The sequence below is a fragment of the Aspergillus nidulans genome, chromosome III, assembly GCF_000011425.1.
Source record: "Aspergillus nidulans FGSC A4 chromosome III".
In the NCBI taxonomy this organism is placed as follows: domain Eukaryota; kingdom Fungi; phylum Ascomycota; class Eurotiomycetes; order Eurotiales; family Aspergillaceae; genus Aspergillus; species Aspergillus nidulans.
The window spans coordinates 181,751-209,063 of record NC_066259.1 but is presented as its reverse complement, the minus strand read 5'-3'; the positions used below and the strand labels follow the sequence as shown (position 1 = coordinate 209,063).

The window sequence follows — 27,313 nt, the reverse complement described above, 5'->3', positions numbered from 1 at the left end:
GTCCTCAGTTGTTGTCTTATTGATGCTACCGATTCACCGTTTATTTCGGTTGATTCTCGATCTCTAGGGCTTCTAGTTATGGAAGCTCTTTCAAAAACAGGGCACGCGATTCCATGCAATATTCCAAAATACTGCAGGCTAAATAACTTATATGAACTAGGCCAGTACACAAGAGCCCCACGCGCAGAGATTCCCTGTCTGAGTATTTTCGGCTCTTTGCTTCCAAAAATGTTAGCAACATGCTTGAAAGTGGAATTGCATATACTACTGGCGTACCCACGATTCAAGCAACCCACATATACGGAGCTACCTGTCTTTGCATGCTGTCAAAACACCGTCAGAGGATTGCTCGGCCTGCCTGTAGCATTTGAGCAGCAATGTCCACTGCGCACAGGGAACTGGTCACTCGCTGGCCAGGACCTTGCGGACCCCTATCTTCGGATGCGGATCATTGATTCCTTAGGCAGTAATTGTTCCAGAAGGACTGCATGTACATGCCCACTGTCGAGTAACCGTTACTTCCGAATTTTAAGCCATTGTGTAAGGGAATTTGACCCTCACAATGGTCCCTACCTCCAGCACTCCGCCCCCATCCCTTTCACCCTGTTTGTCCCGGGGCTGGACCGGTCCCACAGGGGTAGATGCAGCCTCTGCAATGCATCTTGTTATCTGTGCCCTTGGGGAATGTGAACCCACGGGCCCGCCAGTGCGCTGCCGGCGCGTCACCGGTGGCGCTCGATCGTGGACCTGTCAGAAGCCTCTTTTCCTGCTGCCACCTAGCCGCAAAGACGTGATCTTGTCGGTTTTCAGCTTGGCTGATACACACCAAAGAGCTTCACTGGGCTTTTGCATGGTTGTTTGACTCCTGGGAATAGACCATAACGAAACCCGCTGTTGGGTCGAGGGTCAGGACCCGTACTGACAGGCAATTACTGTCGGGGCATACTGCCCTCCGGTACCGCCTGCCCCTAGGTTCGACCTCGATTAGTCATCATTTAGTAAGCTAGTTATTTAGATAGGCTGGCCTTACCGGCCACCCAATATGACAACCATCCATCTCTTCCCATAATTACGATCGGAGACGCAATAATTATTATCCGATGGCCTATCCTGATGGTTTCAAAGGGAACACCGGTTCTGTATCTTATCTTAGATATAACTAGGACAACTCAGCCATTCATTCCGTTGATAAGAGACTCCTCATTGGATTGAACTAGGATTTGCTCTCTTTGATTATTGTTTGGGACCCCAAACCCCTACAGTACCCAGAGTTCGCCCACGGGTTACCCGCCAAGAACCTATTTGGCTTAAACTCTGTATTAGACTCTATTCACTGCATAAAATCATTGTTATATTGAATTCCAGGGTTATGCAGCATGTTTATTTTATTTGGCAAAACCAACTGGTTACTCAAAAACCCGCGGGGGTTCATGGTCTAAACCTGTACCCAGCCCGCAGTTAAACAATGTACCCATACCCGACCCGTCGTGGGTTCTGGGTAGACCCGTGACGGGTAACCTGCGGGATTCGTCAAGGTTTACCTGGGTACCACCCATTCTGGCGGCAGAGGACTTATAAATCCTGGCCAAACCCGCCGAAGCAAGAGGCACTTTATGAGAGTAACGGGCACTCCCAAATAGGGCTCGAACGAGAAGTTTTGCTACTCTGAGATTCCCAAGATTGAGCAGCTCGATTATTGACACTTCGCAGTACGTCCATTTTTCTCTTTCACTTCTAGATGAGCCTCATAAGGGTGTACAGTATAAATCGCGAGGCAGAGATAGAGAGGCACTAGAAATGACGATATATAATGACCGGGAGCGTGCGGCTGAAATGGACCAGTCCGTTGCTGGGCCACTAAGACTTGCACCTAACTGATCATCGCTGAAAGACTGCTCTGGCTTTAGGCCTTCATTGACCTCATCGGATGGTCATCAGTAGCTGAATGAAAGATCTATTTTAATCATCCTCAAGAAAGCCCGTGGACGAGTCAAAAGAACCCGCAGCGTCGGCTACAGTGCTGAACTCAAATATCTGCAAATCCGACGCTCGGTTGCGATTGGCTGTGATAGGGAGTATCCTGCTTGACATCGCCGATTTGCTAGCAAAATTGTTGAGATTATAATGGATGCCGCTACCAGATTTGCGAAGTTTACGGAGCAGTATTCCAACTTGGGATCGTCGAGCAAATCGCTAGCGATCCCAGCCACGTAATTGACTTTCATTGGACTCGATTCCACTTTCCGATTGCACCAACATGCTAACAACTAGCATGGGCTGAAACTTCGTATGTACAGTGCATATCTCTCCCGCTTTCAGAACCAGGCTTAGACCAGTCGTAAAACGGATAGATTTTCTCCAAGCCATTCAAGCTCAGCTCTCAGCTATAGGCCACAGCTAATGTGATTAAGTGCCTAAATATCTTGGCACATAGCCGATAACGCTGCTGGTGGTGATGGTCAGAATATTGAGTTTCAGATATCACATGCGGAGCCTCCATGCATATCTTAACGCCGGCTGCCCCTGAAGTTACGGGCACAGTCTGGCTTCCAATGCAAACAATAACGCTGTTCACATATGTTCCATCGCTATTCCCAAGCATTCGTTTCTAACTTCGCCAAATCGCTAGGTAATGCATGATGGAGTATCGACCAGACAACTATCCAACCCTCAGTCACTCCCCTTATCAGATGAAACCTGAGTACGATGTTGTCGTTGTGGGATCAGGGTACGGTGCTGGTGTTGCAGCAAGCCGAATGGCTAGGGCTGGAAAGAGCGTCGCAGTCCTGGAGCTGGGCGCAGAATGGAGAGGTAGGTTCTCAAGACATACCCATCCAATGAAAGTCTGTACTCATATGGTCATTGATTAACTCTACAGCGGGCTCTTTTCCTAGTACGCTTGTGCAATGCTTGCGGGAGCTTCATATTTCGGGTTCGAGATCAATACCTAGCCGCGTGGCGAGGAGGTCGGCGTTGCGTAAGGGAAAGGTAAAGCTATTTCAATTGAGGTTGGGACAGGGACAGCATGCCTTTTGTGCTCATGGTGAGACCATCGGCAATTCTTGCAGCTCTGAATCGAATGCAGCATTCTCAAAGACCAGGCAGGCTGACAATTTGACTTAGGGCTTGGCGGAGGCTCACTGCTTAACGCTGGTGTGTTCCTTGAAGCAACGCCTGAGACAATGCGGTTGAGTGCATGGCCGGCGGAGATCAGGGACAATTCGGATGCCCTCGCGGAGTGTGAGCACATATACTCGATCTACAGGAGCAATGTAGTCTCGCTGACGTTAATATTTGGTAGACTACGCCCGCGCCGCGGCGATGCTACAACCCTCCACATTCCCTACAAACCTGCCAACACCCAGGAAGATGGCGCACCTCGAGGAGACAGCCAAGAAACTAGATTGGAGATTCTCGCGTGTCCCTCTAACTACGTTCTTCGAACCTGGCCGCAACAGCACTGGCGTGTCCATGTGTGCAAATCAGGGGTCAGGCCACGAATCGACGGGGTTAAATGACGGGTCGAAGAACTCTATCCCAGTCACTTATTTGGTTGATGCCTGGGCCTGGGGTGCTGAGATCTTCTGCGGTTGTGAAGTCCGGTATGTCGAGAGAGATGGAGACTCGTATCTTGTACATTTTGCCTGGCATCAGAAAGGCAGGCGGAGCTTCGCAGAGGACGGTATGGCGCAGCTGTTCTGGGTCAGAGCGGTACGTCAAGTGCATAGTGACCTATGCTGACAAGTTATTAATTGTTAGCAGAAGGAGTTCTGTTTCCTCGGTGCAGGAGCGCTTGGGACAACAGAGATTCTCCTCCGCTCAAAGAAGCACGGCCTATCGTGTTCACCGCTAGTGGGAAGGAACATGTCTGGAAACGGTAACCTCTTAGTCTTTGGTATTTCTATGTCCTAACATTACGGGGGGCAGACTAACGCAAGGTAAAAGAGGATATACTGATCTTCATTAGGGTACAACGGTAGCAAAGAGATCAACGGGGTTGCAGGTAGTACCAAGCCTGGCCCAACCATCACTAGCATGATCGATTGCTACCAAAAGACCCCGAACGGCGTCTGCGGCTCTGAGAACAATAACAAAGTCGGTGCATTTGTCATCGAGGACGGGTGCGTTCCTGAGCCTTTCGCGCCTGTGATCGAATGGATGTTCATCATGCAGACAATAAATATAAAGCACTTCTTCTCTTCGTTTTTCGGCTGCCCACTTAGGCAAACCAAAAGAACACTCGCAGCAATTATGTCCATCGTCCGGGGCCCATATATCCCCGGTGGCGCGATTCAGCGCACAGCAACATACCTGGCCATGTCCCACGACAACAACGAGGTTACACTAACGCTGGAAAATGACAATCCGCAACTCCAAGGTGTTGGAGAAGGGCGTGGTGCAAACATTCATTCTATTAAAGATGCCTTGCGCCGCGTGCTTGGGGTCGATGGGGCGAGTATGGGATATTCTTATTTCTATGGTAGGTGGTGCCCATTTCCAAAGCCAACAGTATCGTGTTGTGTAGGGCACAATTCTAAACTGGACATCAGGCTTCCATCAAGAAGAAGTCTCCGTTCACCCCCTCGGCGGCGCGAATATGAGTCGTGATGGAACGGGTCGTGAGGGTGTGACGAATCACCTAGGGCAGGTGTTTACAGGGCAAGGGACAGATGTTCACACAGGATTAGTATGCTGCGATGCATCTATAATACCTACATCTCTGGGTTAGTAGATTTGGTTGAGTGAGTATATAAGTGAGCTCACATCGCCGGCAGGCATTAATCCTCTTGCGACAATTACGGCGCTTGCAGAGAGGTCTGTGGCGCTGGTAGCAGGGCAGAGGCACATAAAGATCGATTTAGACACGGAAAATGGCGACATTGATACCTATAGTCAGCCTAGGGGTCCGCATTATAATAACAGCCACGCTGAACCGAACAGGGACTATGTCTCAACCGGATGGCACTTTACCGAATCCCTCGAAGGGCACGTTGCCGTCCCATCATCGTGTGTGTCTTATGCGGCTGCCGAGCTTGAAGGGAAGGGCTGCTCATCGACAATGGGCATTCTTCTCACAGTGGAAATCTATCGCAGAGTTGAAGGTATGTTCATCGAAAGTAAAAGTACAAGCTGACATTTGCCAGGGGGTACTGGACCAAGATACAAGGGCCTCTGCACCGGAACAGTTTCATGCCGTTCCTTATCACGCAGGACAATGTGCGTTATGCGTGGAGATCTTGATTTCTTCGTTGCAGGCAATGAGAGTGCCTCAACAACCTTGACATATACACTCCCACTTTGCACCGTCGAGGGCAGGAGATTGACCTTGATCGGCGTCAAGGCTATAGGCCAATCTGCTGCATTTTCCATACCTAGATTATGGGAAGCCACAACAACCGTCAAGCTTCATATACTGGACTTCAACAACAATAGTCTTGGGGCCGGTGTCGTGCGTATTCCGTTACTATCATTCTGGCGGCAAATGCGAACATTTCATACGATAGGGCCAAGACTTAGTTCACTCCCGGTACTGCTTATATTCTTGCTGTATTTCATCATCCAGCTCAGCTTGGTCTTCTTCTATCCACTCATACCTTTTTGCGGCATTCTCTCTCCAACCAGAGCCCACAGTCAAGCGATCTCAGCTAAACAACAACCATCAGAAATACTCGAAATCCTTACCTCTGACAGTGCCAAGATCAGGCTTGACGTGTATGACCCTATTCAGCCCCTGGGTACGGAGTCAAGAGCTGGCAAGCAGTCACAGCCACCAATCCTCTTTCTCCCAGGCATTACAGGCCTAAACACCTCGCACTCTATCTTCGCCCTGCCATTTCAACGCTGCAACATGGTCAAATACTTTTCATCCCGCGGACATCGTTGCTACGTTCTTACCCCGCGGTGGAGCCATGATGGGCAAACCGCAAAAGATGGCACCGTTTTCGATAGCCGCCTCGACATTGCCGCCGCAATACACCATATTTCCAGCACCAGTCCCACGTGCGACAGTTCGAGCCCGAAACCATATATTATAGCACACTGTCAGGGCTCGGTGGCGCTCGCCATGGCCCTTCTAACAGGCATCGTCAAGCCGGAGCAACTCCTCGGCATAACCGCGAATTCCGTGTTCATGAACCAAGTCTTCGGGTATTGGAACTCCATCAAAGCTTCATCCACCTTGCTGATCCGGGCCTATGAGTTTTTGGACGGGCCATATTTCCCGATTTCCTTCTTAGAGAGAAGGAAAGATTTACTTCAATACATTCTCGACTTTCTCCTTTCACTATACCCCGTGGCCCGACGCGACAGGTGCACTTCGCCATCCTGCCATAGGACAAGCTTCGCATTCGGACTTCTCTGGAACCACGAGAATCTCGATCAAGAAATCCATGGTAATATTGAGACATTCTTCGCAGGGACATTTACCAGAAGTCTCGAGCATATTACGCGCATGGGCTGTGCGGGTTCTTGTTTAAACAATAATCTCGAGCCGCTCTTAACACAAAAGAATTTGCAGAATGTACGCGGAGTCCCGATTCTCTTCATGTCTGGTTCTGAGAATCAGGTGTTTAACCCCGAATCTACGCTAAGGGACTATGAGCTTCTGAGAAGGACCTTTGGGGAGCACATGTATCGCCGGTTCCTGGTGGAGAGATATGGGCATCTGGATACCATTGTTGGAAGTCAGGCCGACAAAGATGTGTATTGGAAAGTAGAAGGGCATATAAACTGGTGCTTGCGGAATAAAACAACGGGAGCTGAGTAGGGCGCTGCAATGTTTTTTGGCCCTATACACCCAGTGAGGGTAGTATGCAGGAAATTCAAGCCCAAAATATGCTGAGCACTAGACAGACCATCAATAGAAAAGTTTCTATGAACTATAATCTATAAGTATCTTATAAGATAGTAGATTCTCTACTCTGCACATAGGAGGATATACGAATAAGATTATGAACTTTACATTCTGAACGTTTAGTCGATCAATCTTCAGTTTTAGGAGGTATGGTAGTATCCAATCAACCTTCTTCGTCAAATATTCTAATACCATGTTTACCGTACCTTGAGGAAGCTATCAGTGAGTGATTTCCAAGCAGAATGAAGGCACACATCAGCTAAAGACATCAGCTAGTACTTCAGACTGTGTGCAATTATCTTCGCTTAGCCCAAACAATCAGAACCCTCTCTACAGCCACCAGGGAAACCAAGATATAAGCCTGCATAACATATTCATTCACAAGGCACATTCTACTACTTCTTCACGTGTCCTTGCAAAACGTGATAATTTCGGAGAGTCTCTACCCATGGTTTGATAGGAGGCTCTTCGCCATTCCGCTATTCTCGTATCACCGAGAACGCCAGCCTGCTGATTTGTGCTCGCATACGCAGTTCAAGTATTGTGTATAACCTAAGTTCAATAGCTTTAGAGTCCGTCTTGCCAAATATAGTTTATTGTGACTGCGCTCATATTCAGGAATATCTCTCAGTTAACGAGATCTGCCCAATCAGAAGGCGAATAAGAGGGACTCTGCCTGAAGCGATGTTAGTCTGTAAAGCAGGGTATGGTTTTCTATTTCCTAGATATCTGTCTAAGGCGCCTAATAATACCGCGCTATGTTGACTGAATTGGCAGCCGATTAGATGTGGAAGTCAACTTCATGATGCTCATTCAGTTCCAACTGCCTGAAATACCGTTGTCCGGAATAACTATGTAAAGCCATCAGCGACGAGATCTGGATAGGTAGACCAATATGAGGAGCACATAGGCAAGACGGGCAGAGAACAGGAAAGAAATTCATTCGTACGGAAGAATAAACGAGACATACCTCCAATGGGTAAGCCCCATTACCACATTCTTGCATCCCTCAATGAATGCGTCTTCAACGCTGCGCTCCGTACTCACAACGAGGGATTGTGTCCGAAGATGACGCTCCACCTTCTGGAACCCCTGGGCGGCCTCTTGTTGAACGAACTGGTGAGATAGGCGCATCGCTTGGTTGCAGTCCACACCGTCGTTCAGCATTATGACGGTGACCATGTTTTCAAGTTGGCTATCGGCCTGCAAGCCAATGGTGTTAGCAGGAAAAGGGAGAGACATGGGGTAATTATACAAATTCTTCCTGAGGGAGAACATATCATTTATCCTACAGCTGTTCATTAGCATTTCCTCCGGCTTGTGTAGGGCAGGAGGCACTCACATATGGACCGAGTAGGAGGTATGCCTCCATAACGACTGCATGAGCTCGGCATCTATATCTTTGTGGGTTATATCATGCCATAGATAAACCTGGACGCCTCAGTGATGGGCTAGAATTGAATCAACTCGATCCACCTACGGTATTGTTGCTATCACCGGGTAGACACCGGCCGTTCTCGACGAATCCAGTACTCCGCCAGCGATGGGATACGGTTCCCGCGGAAGAGCATGTCAACCGTATCAACGCTAGATACGTAGAAGAGTTTCTGTTCAAGAAGTATCATGAGTGTATCTAAACCTTGGTCAGCGAGTCTTTTACTATAGACGGCAATAAGCAGAACGAGCCTTGCGAGCACTCCTGGCGCAAGTGCGCGGCTACCTCATCCCAGCAATGTAATGCATTTTGCAGTTCTTCAGAAAAATCTGACAGATCGGGCATTGGCTCCTGGCTGCAGAGGACTGCGCAGAAATACTGCATTGATTTTTTGCGATATGCGAAGGCGGCTTCGATGTTGGTTGCCAGGGAGCCACAATCGAATACTTGACTCGTTAGCGCGTATATCCTTGCTGCAGAAAAGAGGGCCCGTGGCTTGACTTGGGTCGCTCATACTGTCATCCCATATAAAATACTGGCACGCGTCAGCACCTACCACATGAGATTAAAGTAGCTCGGGATATGGGTCGTACCCAGGCGAATGCCTTGCACACAGTACACAACTTCTCAAACGAAGTATCCGCACACATTATCGCTGCGAAAACACCAAACTCGGCTTTCTGGAATTTGCTGGCTGTTGTTGGATTGGGTACCCAGCTTCAAGCCTACCGCTTTACTGATAATTTAAACCCTAAGAACAGCAAGGCGGGTGGTCTTACCGTTCTAGCCATGGGTGAGAACCTCATCTCTCGCTCTTTGATACTCCGGATGCAACTTGGGTTTCCAATCTGGAAACAGCGAGTATAAATTCGGAAGAGTGGCTTTTTGGCCTCGTATGCTTTCGCGGAATTCCGCAAGGGAGAGGGCCGGGTCTGTGGTTCGCTCAGGCATTTTCAAAGGTTGATGCGAGGATTAGGATCTGTGAAGTGTCACATATGTCGAGACAAGTCGATTAAGTAGGATATTAGAGGAAAAAAGTATTGCCACAATCACCAACATCCTGCGTGTTTCAGCTCGCCACGAAAATCTGTATTGCACCCACATTACTCCAATCAGGTTATCAGCTACGCCACTGATACTGTTTTGCTTCATTATCAAGTTTGAACCTTAGAGGCGATTGGCAGGGAAACTATAGTTGGGTATTGGGATGCGTGGCAGTGGATAAACTCAAATGAGGTAGCTGTAGGCGTGCGTCGTCTGCTATAAGGCAGAAATAAGCGCATCAATCCGGTCAAGCCATGATGACTGCGACTATTACCAAGCAAAAGGCACAGACTTAGGCTTGGTAGTCTGCACATAAGGAGTCTGGATGTTCAAATATACTGATCACACAATACCTTGAAGGGTGGAGAACATGGAGGGCATTAAAGTGATGCATATCGCTCTAAGGGAAATTCTTTGATTAAATATTTCCCACCTCCTTTGATAAGGCGAGTTAACCATGCCATATTCCACCCAAACTGTAACCCGTGCCCGCATACTAGTCAAAAGCATTGCCGCAGAGGTGAAGTCTGGATATGGTTTCAGCTCCATGGCCGTATCTATCTACGACACTGCCTGGCTAGCATGATTCGCAAGGAATCCGAATGGCTATTCCCCGAAAGTTTCACATTCCTGCTAGAACAGCAAGGACAGGATGGAGGACGGATCTTCTGGACCAATCCACCAGAACCACGCCTTACCCGGCATTCCTATGGATTCCCGAATGTATTGTTTACTCCCTCGCTGGGCTGCTTGCACTTTGTCGACATACCAGATTCGCTGCTAACGCCGGCAGAGAGGAGCTGCCGACGGATAGCTGGTCCGAATTCCTCTCGCAAAATCATTTTTAGAAGAAAACTGGCGCACTCAACATTGGATGGGATCACTCACTTAGGGTTTGAACTGATCGTCCCTGTTTCTCTTCGCCTGCTACAACATGAAGGGATGCGTTTCGCCTTTCCAGCGAAGAAGGAGCTGCTTCAAATGTTCGAAAAGCGCTGAGTGAGATATGACCTGGCTCTACGACAATGGGGCTTGCAAGATACCATTATTTTGTCTTGAGGCCATCCTTGGCAAAGTCGACTTCAGTCGGCTATCATACTTGGTACATCCACCACTGGAGTTACGGCATCACCTGCATCAACAGCTGCATACCTCATTCATTCAGGTCTATGGAGCCGAGAAGGCGAAGCATATCTACGCCACGTAATCAGTAGACGAGAAGACGGCTCTGTGGGAGAATTATTTTCCTCGGCAATTTTCGAGTCTTGTTGGGTAGGTAACTCCTCCTGGGCGTCGTATGTCTAATCTCAGGCTATACTACCAGGTTTTGACGGCACTTTTGGAGATCGGGTTCGCGGCAGAAGACTGGGGGTAGAGGGAGTGGATAGGATACGTCAGGTAGTTCAGTAGTCGTTCACTGACGGCTTTACCGGTGCCAGTACGTTCGGAGGAACCTTTCAAGCCACTTGCTTGTATAGCTGAACTGCTTCCTTTAGCGCACGCATTTTTCCCCGATACCGACGACACGGCTCGCGCGTTGATGATCCTGAATCTCAACAATTGTAGAGCCAGCCCAGTCGGCTTGATACAGCGGTTTGAAGGTGATGTCTTATGGTGATGAACAAACCTGTGGACCGCAGACGTTCTCATCAACAGACTTAGGGAACGGCGGCATGCCCTCACTAAGACATATGGCTTGGCCTCTCTGTAGCCCATTGCATCCCTCCCATCCCCAAGTGAGACTATTGTAGTCGGCGATCTTGTCAGAATCCATCTTATTCGCCTTGGCGATTTCGTCGCATGTATCATCCTGCTGAATTACATCAGACGTAGCAGTTGCCGTTCTCGTCAGGCTTCGGCGAGAAGTCCGGAAGGGATCCCTCAGAGCAGTAGACATACTGGTCGACTATGAGGTTGTTGCAGAAGCCGTCGGCAGTGTTGTTGTACTTGGTGAGTTCGGCCTGAGTGATGCCACACCGATCCGCAAGTGCCCGACAGCCGTCAGTAGCCTGGACCTGAAAATACTTACAACATCGCTCATCGTGACCAACAATGAGTAGGAAGGAGGGTGTTGTAGCACTGGGAAAATGGAGAGGAGCAGCCTGGTTGTTGGATGCAGAAGCCTAACCCTAATGTAACCTTTTGCTCAGCCGCTCCTGCACTAGCTAGCCCCTGACTTAGAGAAGGAGAATACGCCTAATCCCCCTCTCCCCAGAAATCAATTTACCGTCGATATTGTGTATATTCTTTTTATTATTGTCTACCCCGGAGTACTTTACTCTCGGCAAAGCCTTCCGGCTATGGAATTGACGGGAAAATATCATTATTTCGACGGCCGAAGGATTTCCCTCTGATGGCTCTTATAACCCACAAAGGATCGTCTAGAGTTATTTTCATCCAATTCCCCGTTCCTCTCTTTGCACAAACTCTCTTATACTATTCAGGGCTCTATATGATGCTGCTTAGTTACATGTTGTTGCTTCGGCCTTTCTGGGCCCTCATGTACTTGCCAGCAAGAAAGCTGGGCCCTACCAGGTTTGCCTTTCCAACCCTGTCATTTTCCGATGGATCGATTCGCACTTCTCTTTGAAGGATATGACTTATGACTTTTAAGAACTAAGGACTAGGGAACAGGATGTGTAACCACTTATCTAAATATGGGTTTTATACACGAGTAAACTACCCAGGCTCAACTGCAGCGAACCGAAGGACGTTGCCCTATGTAAATGACTACATAAGACTTTCAAACAAGCCATTTTTCAGAAATCACACCAAGTGCAATCACGCTCGCTCTTTATCGGCTACGCAGCACAACTGCAGATCATCGTCAACCGTCAAGAAGAACTGCCTGTCAAAACGACACGGCACTGGACAGTATCCGGAAAACGCCCTTGCATATATCGCGTTGAGGGTTTAGAGCGCCTGAAGAACAATGGCTTTAGTCACACACAGAGTGTTTCGGTTTGTCTCAGATCTCAGGGGCGCTGTGAACAGAAGTTTGCTTGGTAGGTCTAGACTCTAGGGGCTCAGGGAGGCTCGGACACCTGTACGACAGGGGTTGGCTGTGTCCTGGGCCCTGAGTTCAGTGAGGCTATAATGCAATCAGTCGATTTTGAAATATTACTTGTAGGGAACTTCCCCCTCTATTTTGTTTCTCCTTGCCCGTTAACAGCCACGATTGACACGCGACACAAAATAAGGTCTATCATATATGATAGTGGAATATCAAATGCCTGGCCTACCGCAGAGTATTACCCCACGGCACAGGGTATAGTCTATCAGCGCACCAGGCTGTGCATGGGGGTACTGTTACCAGGCATGCAGATCACCTCGTGTTTGTCGATCTCAAGTAGTCCGTGAGCGTGAAACCTGTCAGCCTGCACATAGTTGCACAGATGGGGCCAATATCATATATTTATTTTAACTGATGGCTCCCTCCTCTAGATTATGTTCTTCAAGTCTACGATGTTGTTTCTTATCTGCCAGAATTGATGTCGTTATCTGCCTACAGCTTTTTGCATTCAAAATAGCACGATCTGAGAGTGTTTTATACCATGATAGATCACGAAGAAGACACACGCCGTTCCTTTTCCTTCGAACTTGGCGATGATGGAACCCGGACAACAAATATAGCCAGGGGAAACTGCTCAGGAAAGTCTTCTTCGGGCACCACAATTTCGCCCCAGCAGATATTCCACAAAATGCACCTCTCCCATATTCTTGTTATGTTCTCCAAAGGAAAAGACCGCTTGAACAGAGTTCAAGCCAAGTATAGAATTGAGAATATTCCCTTGCCCTTCGTCAAACAAGATATTCAAGCAGGACAAGAATGGATTAGAGGTGCCATGCTCTGTGCTCTGGTAACGGCATCAATCGGTATCTTGAATGTGATCCTCACAATAATCGCGGCTGGTATCGCCTATTCAAAAAAGGCAAGCGACACTCACCTCACATATGCAGAAATCTACGAGGGCGATTGTTCAATCACCAGTAATTGGACTACCGGAATGCACCTGGTTATCAACGTCCTCAGCAGTATCCTGTTGGCCGCTAGCAACTATGTCATGCAATGCTTAAGCGCACCCTCGCGGGTTGATATTGACAGGGCTCATTCGAAAGGTAACTGGTTGGATATCGGAACCTTGAGCGTTCGGAATCTCTGGGTCAGGGATGTCAAAAGCAAGATTCTTTGGGGCCTACTTTGTGTCAGTTCGTTGCCCATTCATATGCTGTTCGTGGTGCCATCTACAATACTTCGACCAGAGTTACTAACTGGGAATTCTAGGTATAATACGGCCCTCTTTTCGTCAATAAGCACTTTAGAGTATGGTATTGTCGTGATACCAAGTGACCTTCGGAGAAATGAATCACTCGTCAGGGACATATACGAAGCGGAGTCCTTTTATGAGCACGTGGGTTATCGTCCAGAAGATATACTGGCAGGAAGATTTAATGGCACCTTCCGCAATCTGAGTATTCCTGATTGTTTCAAGACTTACAATCGCGAATTCAACACTAAGGCGGGTACGCTTCTACTTGTCACAGACAGGGAAAACCTCGGAGGCTCTTCTAGCCTTGCTTCTTTTGACCAGATGCGGGGATATCTGGGAGCCCGACCCGACTTTATATCCCAGTCTAGTGTCAACAGCTTTTATCTGGAGACTCAACATTGGAATTATCCAATATGGTCTTTCAAATACAAGGGTAGTGGCGACTGGGGTGACTTGTTTGACCTATGTTATACCCCTTGGCAAGGGCAAAACGACGCAGCCTGTTACGATAGAGCTATTGATACACGCACACTTCAAGATTTTCTTTGGACTGAAAATCCGACCGAAATGCAGTTAGGCAACTTTTTCAATACGGCTTCGAATTGGCGGAACAGCTCATGGGCAGCCGAGATTTCGTTTCGCATCGACGTCCCTTCGGATCCCGGTGGAGGCTTTTCTATGCTCGGGGAATGTCCCTGTGAAATAGAGTATACTGATGGCCTTTCTCACAATATCACGATTTCAGGCTGCATGACCAGCGACGCGCAGCAGCACTGCCAGCTGTATTTTAGCCTGCCGATATGCATCGCGGTGATTGTATGCAATATTATCAAAGTCCTCTGCATGTATATGACGGCGAAAAAAGATCGCAAAGAGATCTTTCTGACGATCGGTGATGCGCTATCTTCATTTCTGGACAAACCTGATGCAACAACCCGAGGCCAGTCCGTTCTGCCTGCTAACGACATAACATATGGACTGCGAAGTTGGGCTAAACGTGCCCTAACGATGCCATTCAAGAATAATCTCGCCAATGTAACGATACCCCGAGAGACAAGCCCTCAACTGTTTCCTAAACGGAAGAGATGGATACAGGCTGCGAGCTGGAGACGCTGGGCCTTTACTTACATCTTGTACTTACCCCAGCCCAAATAACGTCCATGTCTCCTAATCTGATTTAGGTTTTTTGCCTGCCTGGCTGTCTCGATATATCTATATTATCTCGCAGCACGCCTTTTGCCGCCCGGGTTTTCGGAGGTCAGTAAACTAGGCATGGGAAAACCAAGCGGGTCAACGATTATCGAGTTCAGCCTGTCGCAGGACCTTATTGTTCTAGCACTCCTGGCAAACACACCGCAGCTTGTATTCTCAACTCTATACCTCTTGTGCAATGGGGTATTCACCTGCATGGCGGCTGTAGCCGAATACAACAATTTTGCTATTCAACGAAAACCACTTCGAGTCTCCTGGCCAAAAGGCGAGCAACGGTCAACCTACTATCTCAGTCTGCCATACCGATACAGTGTACCACTCATCACAGTTTCAGTTGCTATGCACTTGCTTCTCTCTCAATCCATATTCCTGGTGAAGGTAAACCGCTTCGACATGCATGGCAAGAATCTTGACGACAAATATTCTTCGCCTACGTCTACTCAAGCATGCGGGTACTCCCCTCTTGCTATGTTCATAACCATTATAGTGGGATCAGTGGCTATAACAACCCTTTTCTGCTTCAGTCTCAGACCCCTCCGCTCTAATATGCCATTGATTTCATCCTGCAGCACTGCAATCAGTGCAGCTTGCCATCCACCGCCGGGGGATGAGGACGCATCACTGAAACCCGTGATGTGGGGACAGGTGAGGCAGAGCTCTGATGGTGCTGCATTCTCTTATCGGTCTAGCACTGAAAACCGGGTGGAAGGTTATGTGCACTGTTCCTTTACGTCCAAAGAAGTCATTGCTCCTGCCATGGGTTGTTTGCAGCGTTAGAATTGGTTATATACATAGTGTTCGCTACGAAGCTGCCTTCCAAACATCTTCTATCAAGTCGATCTTTCTACACCCTGAGGAATTGCGAGAGAAATCATGAAAATAGTCACTCACTCAAACAGGACCCCGTCCACGAACTGATTCAATAATGGATGATCAGCGAGGGACTGCCAAAACCCAATCTCAAAATCCAACGTCTGCTGGTTCGCAAACCTCGGCCACTCATCCATCGTCCCACTGAGAAATCCTGGCGCGACCTGCATCGCATCTGCAGCGACGGAGTCTAGAAAACTCTGGATAGTCTGCATGGCCTTGGATATGAGCTCGAAGTTGGGTTGACAGGGTTGAATAATTGACCCTGCTTGGAGCTCCGCGGCAAGAATCGTGAGATGTTGTAGGACTTTGGGACCCATGAGGCGTGGTGCTGTCGGTGAGGTGCGCTGGTTTAGGAGAGCGAGAAGGAGGATTCCTGCTGCTGGGAGGGCGTAGTACGTTATCTGTGTGCTTGTTCAGCGCAACTGAGCCATGCTCTAATGCAGGAGAGCGTGTATGTACCTTCCACACAAGACTCGTCCCAGAATTCACAATCTGGTCTCGAAGAAGGATCAAGTCCACGATCAGCGAGATTATCTCCTCTGCAATTTCAACAGTAGATGTATCTGGCTCTGCTGGTGTGCGTAGTTGCAGTAGGCTCAGCATAAACATTACATGAAGGTGGTTTAAACGCACTGCGGCGAGGAAGTCACGCTCAAATGAGCTATCAGTACATTTTTGTAACGAACATTCAAGTTTAAGATGAGCAGGAAGTAGATCAAATTGTTTTGCCGCGGCTGCCTTGATTTCACTACTTTCATTAGCGACATTACCAGGGGATATAGGAGACATACGCGATCCTTCTCTGAAAGTCGGCGGCATCACTCCCTTTCTCACGCTGGAGACACAAGATATCTTCCTTTAAATAAGCACACATGGCAGTCCAGCGGGATTCCGCCATGAAACTCGCGCGCGTATCCGGCCTCCACTCTGCGATATCCACGCCACCCGGTGCAGTGCCAGATAAAAGCCAAATATCTTCGGCGCCTGGAGAAGATGGAACCTGAAAATGGCAGAACCGCTTATCTATACGCGGAGGCTGACCAAGGAAAATAGCGACGTTCTTGTCGCCGGAGTATACTCGTGCGAAGACCGCCTTCCGCAGCTCTGTTAGAAACGGTGGGCAGTCGGGATAGTTGTCCAGTTTCTCATGGTATCCTAGAGCGTAGATCGAAGCTATAAGGTCGCCGAGCCGGCGCCATGAATGGTAGCCTATGCCACCTCAGTTAGCCTAGAGCCAGATTCTTGTATAAACAACAGAGACAGAACGAACTGTGGTCACCATAAACATTTGTATGCACGATCCAATTCTCATACTGCAAGAAGAGCTGCAGATCGTTGAGACAATCCAGCGAGAGCGCAATCTCGAGCGCGGAATCCGCTACTCTCATGCAGAATTTCTGTAGCGTGCGTCTCCACTCCTCGCTGGTATACAACGACTGGAAGAACGGCGTGTCCATCGCGGCGCGGGTCACGGCGGACAGGAAAATACCCAGCGTCTCCCACCGGGTATTCTGATCGGTGAACTGCGCGCAGAATCCCGGAAATGACATTGTCTTGCACGTCTCAAAAGGTTGGGATGAATTGGCTGACAGGTACTTTGCATTAACGAGATGCCACCCCTCGATCGATGAAGTCGCTGATATTGGCAGGTCAACCCCCTTGAGGCAATGCTGGACAATGCCGCCTGTCAGAGTGAGATTCGCACCCCTTGCGAGCCAAGACTGGACGAGATCTTCCATATGCTGGAGAGAGAACGTGCTGAGTAGTTGCTTGAGGCAGTCGGCGCCCCGTTGGGTGAGAAGGTCATCTTCGGGTTGGGTGCGTGGTAAGGTTGTCTCGCCATCCAGGACAGAGTTAGGGCTATTGTCCTTTGCAGAAATGTAGTTGAAGATGGCAACATGGCTCGATGAGCCGGTATACCCTGGATTCGGGTAGCGATTCGGCGTGCGCGCCGGCGCAGATGCCGGGACTATAGATTCTGTATCGGCGATGGTACGAGTGCTAGAACCCGTGTAAGCAGGCGAAAGTCATTTATTTGTACCCTAGACGATGGTTGTGCTACCTTCGTGAAGGATTCAGCGCTGGGCCAGTATCAATCCTTTTCCTCTTAAAGGGCGCATTTCGGTAGACGCAGTGGCCTTTTCGGTTGTTATTGCTGCAGCGCGTACAAACTGGCCGGTTATGGTCGCATGCAAGCTTTGATTTCCTGCAAGGCTCACATGCTGCTAGTCTTGATGCCATTCTTCTCGGCTCTGCTGTGTTGAGAAAGTGTCGGAGTGCCGCAGTGGCCGCAGTGCCGGAGTGTTCGGGGTATAGGAGTAATCGGAGTGTCGGAGTGTACGGGGTGTAAGGGAGAAATGGGTACTTTAGTTGCGCAAGCGACTGCATTGGACGCCTGAATATCGGATAAACTCGGACAAATTCAACCAGCAGATTGGTTTTAGCTGGAGTTATTGGAGTCAGCTATGATCTCGCGCGCTTCTTCTGTTCTTCGTGATAACCTTATAAGCCGCCTGCAGTGCATCTTCCCAGTCAAGTACTACCTCGACCAAACTCAATCCCTCACCAGTTGCACCTGTTTGTTCTCAGGGCTTCCAGACGCCCGCACGGAAACTGGCTATGAATACACAGCATAATATTAACGTTGTGATCTCCTTGATCAAGAAGATAGATATACTATTGAGCGGTGTAATCATGGCTGCAAACAGGATGCAATGATCGGGCGATGAGTTTATTAGAGCGCCGGGCTTTTCACTAAAACAACGTTGTTCGCGCATGCTTATGCCATTTGATTCAAGGACACCATATCTTGTGCGAGTGCTGCTGCCTGACCGTGGGAACCATATATGCAGAGCATCCGTTTTCTAACGAACGCTATTGTAATGGCAAGATCAGCAGAAGCAAGATGACCTATTTGGTATGATTATTGTGGCTCATTTTTTACACCGAACGTAAGAATCCACGATGAAAATAATCTTGCGCGTATCTCCATGGAAGTACCCTCTAATACATCCCTGCTCGCGCTCCCAGCTGATACCCAGACATAGCTCACCTCTGCTTCTATAAGACATCTCAATCTTTGCCTTTCCCAGCTTTTCTCTCCAAGCTTTATGTCTACATCCAACTGAAAGATTGGTATGACCTTCCCCGCCCCGGATACTCGCCTCCCCAACGTTCAGCGAATGACAGTTAGCGAATCACTCTTAGGCGCCCTACTCACGAAGACCAGATTTAAAATCGCTTCATTGGGCCCTAAATTATGGCAGGAATTCCAACACACAATCTCCGCACGCTGGACGCCTAACAATGCGCTGCGATAAGGGAAGTTGATGTGGCCTCGAAAAGGAATTCTTGAGGGTGCAGATAGGCTCTCGACCGAGCAGATGCGACTATTGCTATCTTGGAGTAGATTAAATATGATATGGTGAGCTCGATAGATGGTACACCTGAGTATTCCACTTTATAAGGTGGTCTCATAAAAGTGAAGGTGGTGGGTAGGGTTTACTAGGGTTAGGGCAGCTTCCTTTATCCCTCTGCAGTAGAGACCCGCTAAAGAAATGGCATCAACCATCCAAGGGAATCAAACCCCAACTCACACAATATCTTTGACACAATAACCGCAGCAGTACGTATACCTGGTCTATAGACTATAAGCCTTCACAGCAGCTGCTCAAACAAGTGGCCGATTTTCCCAGCACGGTCGAAGCTGGCTCCAGAAGACAAAATAAACGTACATAAGCGTGACAAAGCACCTTACCATGCAGAGAATAACACGCTCCCTAATTATTTGTCTAGTTGATGAGCGAAGACGTAGCTGTCGATTTGCCTAGGAGAAGCCAGTGGAATCCCAGGACGAGATACGATTCAAAGGAACGGAGACAGCTGACCAGAATTCTGTGCAGAATACGTACGGTGCGAGTTGAGACTTTGCTTCTGTTAGACTGTCTGGAAAGGTGCTGGGAGAAGGTACTAATAGAATACGGGGAACAATGGATAAAATAGCAGCGATGGTCCGGCGTCCAGCAGTATCTGACCTGGCACTATTGCTTCAACTTGGAAAATTACCATATACATGTTGGAGCCATTCGAACTGATGCCCCATCGAAAAGACTCGACTGCAACCTAGATGTCCCAAGAAGAAGCCTGCAATGAGCGTAATAAGTTAAATATAATATAAAAGAGGGGAGGAAAGGCCGGTTGGTATAATCCGTCTAGGCGGGCCGCCGGTTGATTTTCAGATATTTTTGGATGCAGATAGGTCAAAACGACCTCAGGGCTTCCCCGCATGGCGTAAGGGAGACAGTAAAATTTCAATGATGATACTGTACGGCCATGGGCTGCGGAGTGATCTAGCGACGCGGTGATGGGGGGTGTTCTCTCCGAATACTCCGATAGCACGCAATCTGCAGTGAGGTATATATGCTTGCGCAATCAGTTCCAAGACCAAGTCTCCAAGCACTCATTCCATGCGCTATCCCATCAAGCTTCTGCAAACATGAGCCGTTTACATATTCATGACATCGAATCTTTACGCGCCAGCTCCGCACCCCTACCGCTGACGGTTGCGCCCGCCACTTCCTCCGAGCATTTCAAGTCCATTCACACTCGCCAAAGACCTGTCGCCTGTCGATTGGACCATCACTTCAGCGCCGAGAGCAGGGACTTCAATGGTGCCGATTTCAAGAAAGGTGCGAGCCCCATCGGACCACGGAAGATCATTCCTCTTGGTACTGGACGACCAACAGCCGACTATTATCCGTGGGAATCATTTACATTCCACGGTGTCTCGCCTGCTTCCCTGGCGAGTAGCACAGCTAACGACTCTGGCCATTCGGTTTACACAGTCACAAAGCGAGATGCCACGTACAATCTCTCGCTAGGAATGAATTACGGTCATGCGGCAGGTTCGCCGCATCTCCTGCGATTCATCACGGAACACATTGAGCTGGTCCATAATCCGCCATATCAAGACTGGCGTACTTTTCTGTCTTGCGGCGCGACAGTGGCGCTTGAAGTTGCCCTGCGGATATTCTGCAATCGGGGTGATTGGATTTTGACAGAACAATACACCTACTCTGGAACACTCGAGACTGCAACCCTGACCTGTGCACGAGTGTATGGAGTTGAAATGGATGCGGATGGTCTTCGGTCCGATGTCCTAGAAAGAACCCTCGCCTCTTGGGACACATCTAAGGGCAGGAAACCAAGAGTATTATATACCATACCTACAGGCCAAAATCCCACAGGATACAGCCAGTCTCTGGAGAGACGTGCAGCCATCTACGCGATCGCGGTCAAGCATGACCTGATCATAATCGAAGATGACCCTTATTACTTCCTCCGTCTGGGTCCCTACAACGAAGCAAGTACAGACGCCGAAGAACCCACAAAGATATCTCCTGATGCATTCTATAGCACTGGAGACCCATCCTACCTCTCTCTGGATACATCTGGCCGCGTCGTGCGCCTGGATTCGACGTCTAAGATTCTCGCCCCAGGGCTGCGCGCGGGCTGGGTGACTGCATCATCGCAAATCATCGACAAGTTTCTCGCCTACCAGGAAGTTAGTACCATAGCAGTGAGTGGCTCGTCACAACTAATGCTATGGAGCCTCCTTGATCAGGGGTGGGGCCACACCGGCTTCTCGTCCTGGTTGCTGCATCTCTCAGGGGAGTACCGACAGCGTCGTAATATCCTTTTACGCGCATGCCAACAGCACCTTCCAAGAGATATAGCAGAGTGGGTGCCGCCGCGGTACGGCATGTTTCTTTGGATTAAAGTGAACTGGAGACGACACCCTGTAATAGGCAAATTCGAAACAAAGGCGACGCCAGAGGAGGTGGATTCCCGCCTTCAAGGGCTGGAGGCCCAGATTGTTTCTGATGCGCTTAGTCGAGGCGTTTTGATCACCAAGGGCTCACTTTTTTCTTGGAATAAGAGACCCAACGGCGAGCTGCACTTCCGGATGACCTTTGCGGCGGCCGAGAAGGCAGATTTGGAAGAGGGCGTGAGGCTTCTCGGGGAGACTCTGAGAGGTGTATTTCAGACATGCTTAGATTAGGGCTGTAGGATGTACCTCCATCAAGAATTCGTCAATGGGGCAGTCTACGCAAGCTTAATATAATATCTTCATATCTTAGCATATACACAGCCCATCAGAAATATTACTCCGGTTAATTATGACCCTTTAAGCTCTCTATCAGTCTTTTATTTACCTAATCTCTCTCTGTAGGACAAAGGATCTTCGACTCCAACGGGGCCTGAGATAGTCCCGCTGCGAGGAAACACAACCCTGACGCTATTCCCGCACGTTCGCACCGTTTTCCACCTTCCAGAGCCTCAACATGATGTAGAGTCTCTTATCAAATGCCAATATGTTATGCGCGAGTCTTCAATGCCCGGTAGCATTGCAAAGCTTGCGCATCAGCCGACATCTTTTCCTGAATAGGTTCAGGGACGGTACGTGTCATTCGATCCACGCCGCATACGCCCAGTAAGATTTCATGACGTGCTATATACTTTACATCCATGAGACGATATGATTTATGATGTCTGTTGGTTCACCTTAGATGTTCGGGCATACAGTACGCACACAGATCGATTTGAGTATGGCCTATATTTAAACTTAGCACAGGCTTGAGGAGCTAGGATATACTGGCTGCTTCGAAGGACTCCAGTCTTTTGTGATATATTCTTGATGAAGTTATTGGATTTACAAGGCTGTCTGTTTCATGTATGTACTCACAAGAGCGAAGCGACCCCGTGAGTAGAATAATAAAAGCACCAAATACGAACCTATTGATTTCGTTAACAAATCACATTAAGGCTTTATTATCTTGAAATGCTGGCTTCTTCGTATGACCCTCGTCGGAGGCTCGTAATAGTCAAACAACGACTGGTCGGGCGGGGACACCATCCTTGTAGTCACAGCCGTACAACAGTGCGTCTGATTATACGACGACGGTAGGCAAAATGATGAAATGCTTGCCACACAATATTATAGCCACCAGGACACGGTTACCATGAAGGTCTAAGAGTTTGACAAGCCCGTTAGGCACAGGACTTGTCCTCTGTTACTACAGGAAATTATGGCGTAATCCCAGTGCTGATCTCTAATAATATAGCTATAAATGCCATGAAACCAGCGCAAGACCGCCTCGAACACGCCTGGGTGTTTGAAAGTAGAGACCGGCAAAATCTGCTCCCCTAAAGATGGAGTAAAGCCACATTTCTACATGTCATAGCAGATCGCAGCGAAGACAGAGGGAGCCTGCTATTGGCCTAAAAGAGCTAGTTCATCCATCGGAAGCCATATTGAAACTTGTATAGTCTTTCTGCCTGAAGCAGAGGAAGATATTCTCAGATGAAGTAGAACAAGGTAATACGTAGGAGGATCGTGGTATGGCATATACTAGTCGGTGAACGTAAGGTCACATGTTCTGACGATAATGAGATTGCTGGTGATAAGGAAGCTCACAAGCAGAACCGTGACAGGGTCTGATTTGCAGCTATGTGATGAAGGATGAACTGCTGAAGGAAGGCTCGCGCCCTGTTGGTCGAAATTAGTATACCTAGCTCCATCATCCGTCGCAGAAACCCACTTAATTGCGCTTGCCGACGTGTGGGAAACTGGTGGTTTCACTTAAGATGCTTTTCTCCACGCTGTGGATGTGTTCTTGGCCAGACAATTGTCAGCAGCATTCGACGCCACCTTCGGGTTTGCGCTCGGAAGCTGGCCTTTGAAATAGCCCCTAAGGGCGCAGACGGAGCAGTGATCGTCCAATAGTTAATTCTCCCCCGACGCGCACGGCCGACCGGATGATTCAAGTCTTGTCAGATGTCAAGCCACTCTCGAGAAACTCCATACTGATCGGCAACTCCACAGTTTAACAAATTTACGCACAGCCACAAGAGTATTCCAATATGGCCTAAAGATTGTGAATATTATATCTACCCGAGACCTTGTCAACTGTTGTATTGCTTCTAGATGCATATAAAGATGTAGAGCTGCCCTGAGGTTAAAATGATATTTCATTAGATTCCAGTCGCATCTCCATTACAAGACGACCAACCCCGACTCCCTTCTTTGAACATGGTCTCGTCTCCAGCAGACATTATTGCCCTCATCACGCTTCTTGTCGGGATTCCTTCGTCATGCATTGGCATCTGGACCTTGCTCTCGTGCATGAAGGCCCGCAATCAAAGAGCATATCGGGAGCTTCACGCAGGTTACTCATCCTCTAAACTCTCCTTTATTTGTCTTTTTTCCACACCTAACTTTTCTCTGCGTGCAAGTAAGAGAGTCTTCGGACCCAACGATGGAGCTCGAGATAGTCCCGCTGCGGCGTGATACAACCCAAACGCCATCTCCGCACGCTCGTATACCCACATTTTTTCGTGTTGCAGAGCCTCAACACGACCTCGAGTCTCTTACTGAATATCAATATGTAATGCGTAAGTCTTCAATACCTGGCAGCATCTCCAAGCTTGCGCATAAACCAACAATTTTCCGTGACTAGGTTCAGGAACAATCCGTGTCATTCGGCCTACGCAGCACACGTCTCCTGCGGTTCTTTGACATGCTATGTAATCTACGATAGACCGTGAGACCGGATGATTTATGATGCCTCTTGATTTACATCGGGCGTTCGGGATATGGGTGGAAACTGGGATTTTTATTCGATTTTAAACATGGCGTTTGGGTGAAACTTGGCACGGCGCACGGATTTCGAATTATGGGGCTCGCATATACAGGGTCTCGGATGGTTAGAAGAACGTCAGCAGCATAAGAATTGATAGTCATCGGATATACAGAGTTGTCTATATCGTGTATGGGACTATACAGGTAAAACGATCAGCCTCTCTTGTCGCACCCGTGATTAGAATACTAGATATGACAAATGAATTTCTAGTAAGTTGAATAGCGTTCCTCGAATAAAAAATTTATTCTCTTGAAATGCTAATGTATTCGTGATACTCTCGGTCGGAGGCTCTTGAGGTGGAACAACGGCCGAACGGGCGGGGCCATTCTTTAAGCCTGTTCTGGTTAGACCGGCCTCACTACGTTTTGCAGCATTCGAGGGTACACTCGAGTACTGTAGGGGGTTGGGGTCCAGACAATATCAAAGAGAGCAAATCCTAGTTCAATTCAATGAAGAGTCTCATCACTACAGAATGATTGACTGAGTTATCATAGCTATGTTCCTAAGATAAAGATACAGAATCGGTGTTCCTTTTGAAACCATTAAGATATGCCTCGGATAATAAATATTGCGTCTCCGATCGTAATTGCCTGTCAGTACTTAAGTATATATGCGAGATTTCATACAAAACTAAGTGCCTACACCCGTGGGCTCTCCGCTATCATTATACGAAATATCAGGGCATTTTGGTTAGTATGCAGATTTGCATATCTGCAAGTACCTAGGCCAGCTTTTACCGGCAACCAAAGCCCACGCCTTCGCCATGAAGATAATTTCACTGCGCTCACTTTGTGGCAATTACAACGACTGTAGGCATTTGCATGCGATCACCACCATAAATCTTACCCGGCGTGTAGCTTAGCACAGCTGGACAAAGAGAAATTCCTGTTTTTACGCCCTATGGCTATGTATATAGAAATATGCAAAGCTGCCTATAATATCATAAGCGGCTGATGCTCAACAATGCCCCTGACGCGCAGTACAAGTCAAACCAAAGAGGTCTTAAGCAGAGAATGGCGTCGTGAGTTCCATTAGGTCTCTTTTAGCACCTCAAATAGAGCCTCAAATCAATACTATAGGGACTATAGCGCTAAATCTAGGGACATGTTCTAAATTACCGCTTGAGTATATAGATTAACTTTCTACTAATAGGGATATCTTTCCCTAAAGTTATACTGGTTCTCCAGTTACAGGATGATTATCCTAGTCTGAGATATGTGTGCCGTACGTACAAGAAGGGACTCTGGGGAGAAGACAGAGGAGGAGAGAAAGGAATAGAAAACATAAAGCTGTAAGGCACTCGGGACAACGCTCGGCGGGCAGCCGTAGGAGCGCGGGGGCCAGCAACGGGCGAAATGCGTGGTCTTTTCGGTGGAGAGGGTAATCTACGATGGGGGCACGAAGAGGAAGGAAGGCCAGGATAGAACAGAACGAATTGCTTGGGAGCTAAGTCGCTAACAACCTCGTAAGTCTATATCCGCGGTACCCGCGATCGGCCACGGCCGGCTAGGTATCGGCATGGTGTTGCCCTCATCCGGTTGTTCATGCCGGGTGAGCCAGGTATATCTGGCTCGAAAGTTGACTCATGCTGACGGGTCAGGTGTCCGTCGTCACAAAAGGGGTATATGTGAAGCGAGGCAAAAGTCGGGGTTTGGAAAAGGATAGTTGATAGCCAAGTAATAAACGCGCAAGTGCCTTGTACAAGAAGCTATTCTTAGGATGTTCTTCGCTTTTGCTGATCTTGCTAGGTATGCTTGTAGTCACAGCCAGTACAGCAGCGCGTCTGATTATACGACGACGGTAGGCGAATGATGATTCTTCCTACAAGACGGCCACACCCGCACACCCTGCACAGCCACCAAAACATGATTACCAACAAGGCCCAAAAGTTCAACAAGCCCGTCTGGACGGGACTTTGCTTGATTCGATTCCTCCGTTACTACAGGAAGTTTTCGGTCCAATCCCAATGCTGATCTTCAATAATGAAGTTACAAATGCCAGGAGTTCAGTACAAGAACCGTCTCAAATATGTCTGGGTGTTTTGGGAGTAGAGGCCCTGTCTAGCTTTTTACTTTAAAAAATAAAAAGAAATTTGCCAAAAAAAAAGAAAAAAAAAAAGTAAAAAATTAGTATTCTTATTTCTTAAAAAATCTGGAGCCTGCTCTTATGCCTCAAGGCTCGTAATCGGAGAGCATATCGGAAACTTTACCCAGGTTCATCCTCCTTTAAGTTTTCTTTCTATTCTATTTTTTATTTACCTAACATTTTTCTGTCGCAAGTAAGAAAATCTTCAACCCCAACGTAGGAGTTCGAAATCGTCCCCAGCGGGACGATCCAACCCGATCGCCATCCCCACACCCCCGTATACCCACCGCTCAACCTATAGAGCCTCAACATGACATAGAGTCGCTTACCGATATCAACATGTCATGCGTGAGGCTTCAATATCCGGTATAATTGCATTGCGCACAGCTGACGACTTTTCTTAAAAGGTTTGGGAGCAATCCGTGTTATTCGACCCACGCCGTGCACGTCTGCTAGGGTTTCATGACGTGCTAGATGCTCCACAATAGCCTGTGAGAGCAGCTGATTGATTCTTACAATTGGTTCACCTTGAGTTTCGGCATGCGGGTATATACTTGCGGTTTTCCTTGATTTTGCGCATGGCGTTCGGTTGAAACTTAGCATGGTCTTGGGGATACAGGGTCTCAGCTGATTAGAAGAAAGTCAGCGTTACCCGGGAATTGACTTGGCGTCTTTGGATATAGAGAATTGTTTGTATAGCATATGCACCAAGAAGATTTGAAGTAATCGGCCTTTGGCTGTTCGCACCAGTGTTCGTGATCCTCTCGGTCGGAGTCTCCAACAGCGGGCAGGGACTCAGCCCTAAACCCACCTGGGTTTGTACAAGGCTAGTCAATAG

At 48.3% G+C, this 27,313-nt stretch overlaps 7 protein-coding genes across 7 annotated transcripts, besides 1 other annotated feature; 4 read left to right on the top strand and 3 right to left on the bottom strand.

Annotated features, from left to right (window-relative positions):
• Window positions 1-27,313: part of a sequence feature (contig 1.84 954..621812(-1)) that runs on past both edges of the window.
• On the top strand, window positions 2,640-6,766 carry ANIA_05037 (uncharacterized protein; the record flags this gene model as incomplete). Its single annotated transcript, XM_657549.1, has 9 exons — window positions 2,640-2,811; window positions 3,124-3,240; window positions 3,302-3,711; window positions 3,763-3,895; window positions 3,968-4,480; window positions 4,551-4,687; window positions 4,733-4,742; window positions 4,776-5,102; window positions 5,145-6,766. The coding sequence occupies 9 exons, from the start codon at window positions 2,640-2,642 to the stop codon at window positions 6,764-6,766; spliced, it is 3,441 nt and encodes a 1,146-aa protein (XP_662641.1).
• ANIA_11455 (uncharacterized protein) lies at window positions 7,481-8,035 on the bottom strand (the record flags this gene model as incomplete). The annotated part of the gene is made up of 2 exons (XM_050611552.1): window positions 7,481-7,529; window positions 7,824-8,035. The coding sequence occupies 2 exons, from the start codon at window positions 8,033-8,035 to the stop codon at window positions 7,481-7,483; spliced, it is 261 nt and encodes an 86-aa protein (XP_050467569.1).
• Window positions 10,650-11,373, bottom strand: ANIA_05038 (LysM peptidoglycan-binding domain-containing protein; the record flags this gene model as incomplete). Its single annotated transcript, XM_657550.1, has 3 exons — window positions 10,650-10,913; window positions 10,960-11,238; window positions 11,362-11,373. The coding sequence occupies 3 exons, from the start codon at window positions 11,371-11,373 to the stop codon at window positions 10,650-10,652; spliced, it is 555 nt and encodes a 184-aa protein (XP_662642.1).
• On the top strand, window positions 13,034-14,758 carry ANIA_05039 (uncharacterized protein; the record flags this gene model as incomplete). Its single annotated transcript, XM_657551.1, has 2 exons — window positions 13,034-13,451; window positions 13,878-14,758. 2 exons carry the CDS (start codon window positions 13,034-13,036, stop codon window positions 14,756-14,758), a joined length of 1,299 nt encoding a protein of 432 aa, XP_662643.1.
• On the bottom strand, window positions 15,703-18,076 carry ANIA_05040 (uncharacterized protein; the record flags this gene model as incomplete). The annotated part of the gene is made up of 5 exons (XM_657552.1): window positions 15,703-16,089; window positions 16,148-16,349; window positions 16,480-16,897; window positions 16,959-17,689; window positions 17,751-18,076. The coding sequence occupies 5 exons, from the start codon at window positions 18,074-18,076 to the stop codon at window positions 15,703-15,705; spliced, it is 2,064 nt and encodes a 687-aa protein (XP_662644.1).
• Window positions 20,184-21,749, top strand: ANIA_05041 (aminotransferase-like domain-containing protein; the record flags this gene model as incomplete). Its single annotated transcript, XM_657553.1, has 1 exon — window positions 20,184-21,749. The coding sequence occupies one exon, from the start codon at window positions 20,184-20,186 to the stop codon at window positions 21,747-21,749; it is 1,566 nt and encodes a 521-aa protein (XP_662645.1).
• ANIA_05042 (uncharacterized protein) lies at window positions 25,354-26,467 on the top strand (the record flags this gene model as incomplete). The annotated part of the gene is made up of 3 exons (XM_657554.1): window positions 25,354-25,411; window positions 25,543-25,607; window positions 26,195-26,467. 3 exons carry the CDS (start codon window positions 25,354-25,356, stop codon window positions 26,465-26,467), a joined length of 396 nt encoding a protein of 131 aa, XP_662646.1.